Here is a 2,903-nt window from a genome sequence, read left to right on the forward strand (position 1 = left end):
CTGGCCAAAACTGCAACCAAAAAAAAAAAAAAACAAAGAAGTAGTGAGAAGAGCAAAAACAGCACGTAGACTTAGGCATGATCAAACTATTGTATAGGGCACAAGTGATTCTTTTGCCTCAGCTTCCCAAGTAGCTGGGATTACAGGCACCTGCCATAATGCCTGGCTGTTTTTTGGTTGCAGATGTCATTGTTGTTTAGCAGGCCTGGGCTGGGCTCAAACCCTCCAGCATCAGTGTATGTGGCCAGTGCCCTACTCACTAAGCCACTGGCACCGCCTCTTCCTATCTTATCCCCTAAGAATAATGTTGTCTATCAACTATTCACAGCCACGTGTTCTGTTTCTTTTTAGTGGATATGCTGCTGATGAAATCACTCACTGCATACGGCCTCAGGACATCAAGGAGCGCAGAGCGGTCATCATTCTTAGGAAGTAAGTGCCATGATGTCTGGTGCTTTCTGCCTTGCCTCCAGGCCTGTCTGGAGATATATGTCTGTGTTCTCTCTTAAAACTCAGCTCCTCCATATCAGTGGCATAACAGGGTGAAACCTGAGAGAGCAGAAGCCTGTATGTTCTCTTACTTTTTATTTGTATTGCACGAGGATAAAGCTGGTTGGTCTTTTCATCAGAAAATGAAGTTCTTTGGTTATTTACCAGGGAACTTAGGACTGAGCAAAACCACATGTTCCTGATATTTATGGATATAGTCTTAAGACAAGATTTGGGGTACACTCTACCAGACCCTACCACACCTTTTCTAGCCTTTCTTTCTCACCTCCCTGTTTCTGATTTGTCACATGTGCTTTCAGGGATTATTTTTAGACTGTGCCTCAGCAGCCTGCTTTTAAAACTCCTGGGTTTTCATGTCTAGGGGAAGGAAGGAGTGAGGAGAGGAGGTGAGGGTGGAAAGTTAGGATGCAGTATTCATAGCTTTTTTTTTTTTTTTGAAGACAGAGCCTCAAGCTGTCCTCCTGGGTAGAGTGCCGTGGCATCACAGCTCATAGCAACCTCCAACTCTTGGGCTTAAGCAATTCTTTTGCCTCAGCCTCCCAAGTAGGTGGGACTAAAGGTGCCCGCCACAACGCCCGGCTATTTTTTGGTTGTAGCCGTCGTCATTTGGCAGGCCCGGGCTGGATTTGAACCCGCCAGCTCAGGTGTATGTGGCTGGTGCCTTAGCCGCTTGAGCCACAGGCACCGAGCCAGGATCATAACTTGTGGCTGTTTTTTCTGGGGAGGGGATATCTACAAACCTGGCCTCACCAGCAGTTCTTTCTTTCTCCTCATGGGGTGCATGGACTGAGATTTTTCAGAGGCCACAGCCACACAGACATTGGGTCAAGACAGCCTTTTTATTGAATAAAGTCCCAGACAGGATGGATAGATGATTGCTTAGTCACATGGAAGTGGTGAGAAGAGGGTGGCGCTTGTGGCTCAGTGAGTGGGATGCTGGCTGCAGGTACCGAGGGCAGTGGGTTCAAACACACTGCCCTGGCCAAAACTGCAACCAAAAAAAAAAAAAACCAAGAAGTAGTGAGAAGAGCAAAAACAGCACGTAGACTTAGGCATGATCAAACTATTGTATAGCTTGCTGTCTTTTTTTAAAATTAAACTCTAGAACAGTTTTGTTTTGTTTTTTTGAGACAGAGCCTCAAGCTGTCACCCTGGGTAGAGTGCTGTGGCATCACAGCTCACAGCAGCCTTCAACTCCTGGGCTCAAGAGATTCTCCTGCCTCCGCCTCCCAAGTAGCTGAGATTACAGGTGCCTGCCACAATGTCTGGCTGTTTTTTGGTTGCAGCAGTCATTGTTATTTGGTGGGCCCGGGCTGGATTCGAACCTGCCAGCTCAGGTGTATATGGCTGGTGCCTTAACCACTTGAGCCACAGGCGCCGAGCCTTTAGAACAGTTTTATAGAAAGTTATGATGATAGTACAGAGTGTTCCCATCTACCGTCCATCTCATTTCCCTAATTGTTAATCTTGTATTAGTATGATACATTAGTCAAGAAACCAATGTAAGTACTGATATGTTACTAACTAAAGTCCATACTTTAGCTTTTCGGCCAGAGATGCCATCTTTCAGTAATTCACCAAAATGACAAACACAAAGGGAAAAAGGAGAGGCACCTGATACATGTTCTCTAGGCCTTTTAGAAAACATGGAGTTGTTCCTTTGGCCACATACATGCGAATCTACAAGAAAGGTGATAGTGTAGACATCAAGGGAATGGGTATTGTTCAAAAAGGCATGCCACACAAATGTTACCATGGCAAAACTGGAAGAGTCTACAGTGTTACCCAGCATGCTGTTGGCATTGTTGTAAACAAACAAGTTAAGGGCAAGATTCTTGCCAAGAGGATTAATGTTCGTATTGAGCATATTAAGCACTCTAAGAGCCGAGATAGCTTCCTGAAACATGTGAAGGAAAATGATCAGAAAAAGAAGGAAGCCAAAGAGAAAGGTACCTGGGTTCAGCTGAAGCGCCAGCCTGCTCCACCCAGAGAAGCCCACTTTGTGAGAACCAATGGAAAGGAGCCTGAGCTCCTGGAACCCGTTCCCTATGAATTCATGGCATAAAGCGTATAACATAGCACACAGGAGTACCAGTGGACCCATGCTTTTAGGTGCGAGAACCTATTTACTCTCCATGAGATCGTGACATAATAAGTGTACAGCATAGCACACAGGATAACCAATTAGACCCCATGTAACAGTGATATACGGTGCTGGAATCTATTTCCCATGAATTCAAAAGTCAGTGTTTTGTCACATTCAATGGCAAGATGCCTCCCTGAGCTATTGGAGCCTCTTCCCTATGAATTCATGGGACGGTAGTTAAAAACAAAAAACAATAGCCTAAAGATGTGTGTTGTTTGTTCACTACAAATGTGATTTTTTTTTTTTT

The 2,903-nt window shown here is 44.9% G+C and overlaps 1 protein-coding gene and 1 pseudogene across 1 annotated transcript in view; both read left to right on the top strand.

Annotated features, from left to right (window-relative positions):
• The window catches only part of ALKBH5 (alkB homolog 5, RNA demethylase), a 31,259-nt gene that overhangs the window by 13,854 nt on the left and 14,502 nt on the right, over window positions 1-2,903 (top strand). Inside the window, exon 3 of the mRNA XM_023514061.1 lies at window positions 301-432. Within this exon, the coding sequence (XP_023369829.1) occupies window positions 301-432 (132 nt within the window). The remainder of the gene's footprint in view (window positions 1-300; window positions 433-2,903) is intronic.
• Window positions 2,090-2,575, top strand: LOC100958497 (annotated as a pseudogene).

Source organism: Otolemur garnettii, unplaced genomic scaffold (assembly GCF_000181295.1).
Source record: "Otolemur garnettii isolate 467f Iridium unplaced genomic scaffold, OtoGar3 scaffold00046, whole genome shotgun sequence".
NCBI lineage: Eukaryota > Metazoa > Chordata > Mammalia > Primates > Galagidae > Otolemur > Otolemur garnettii.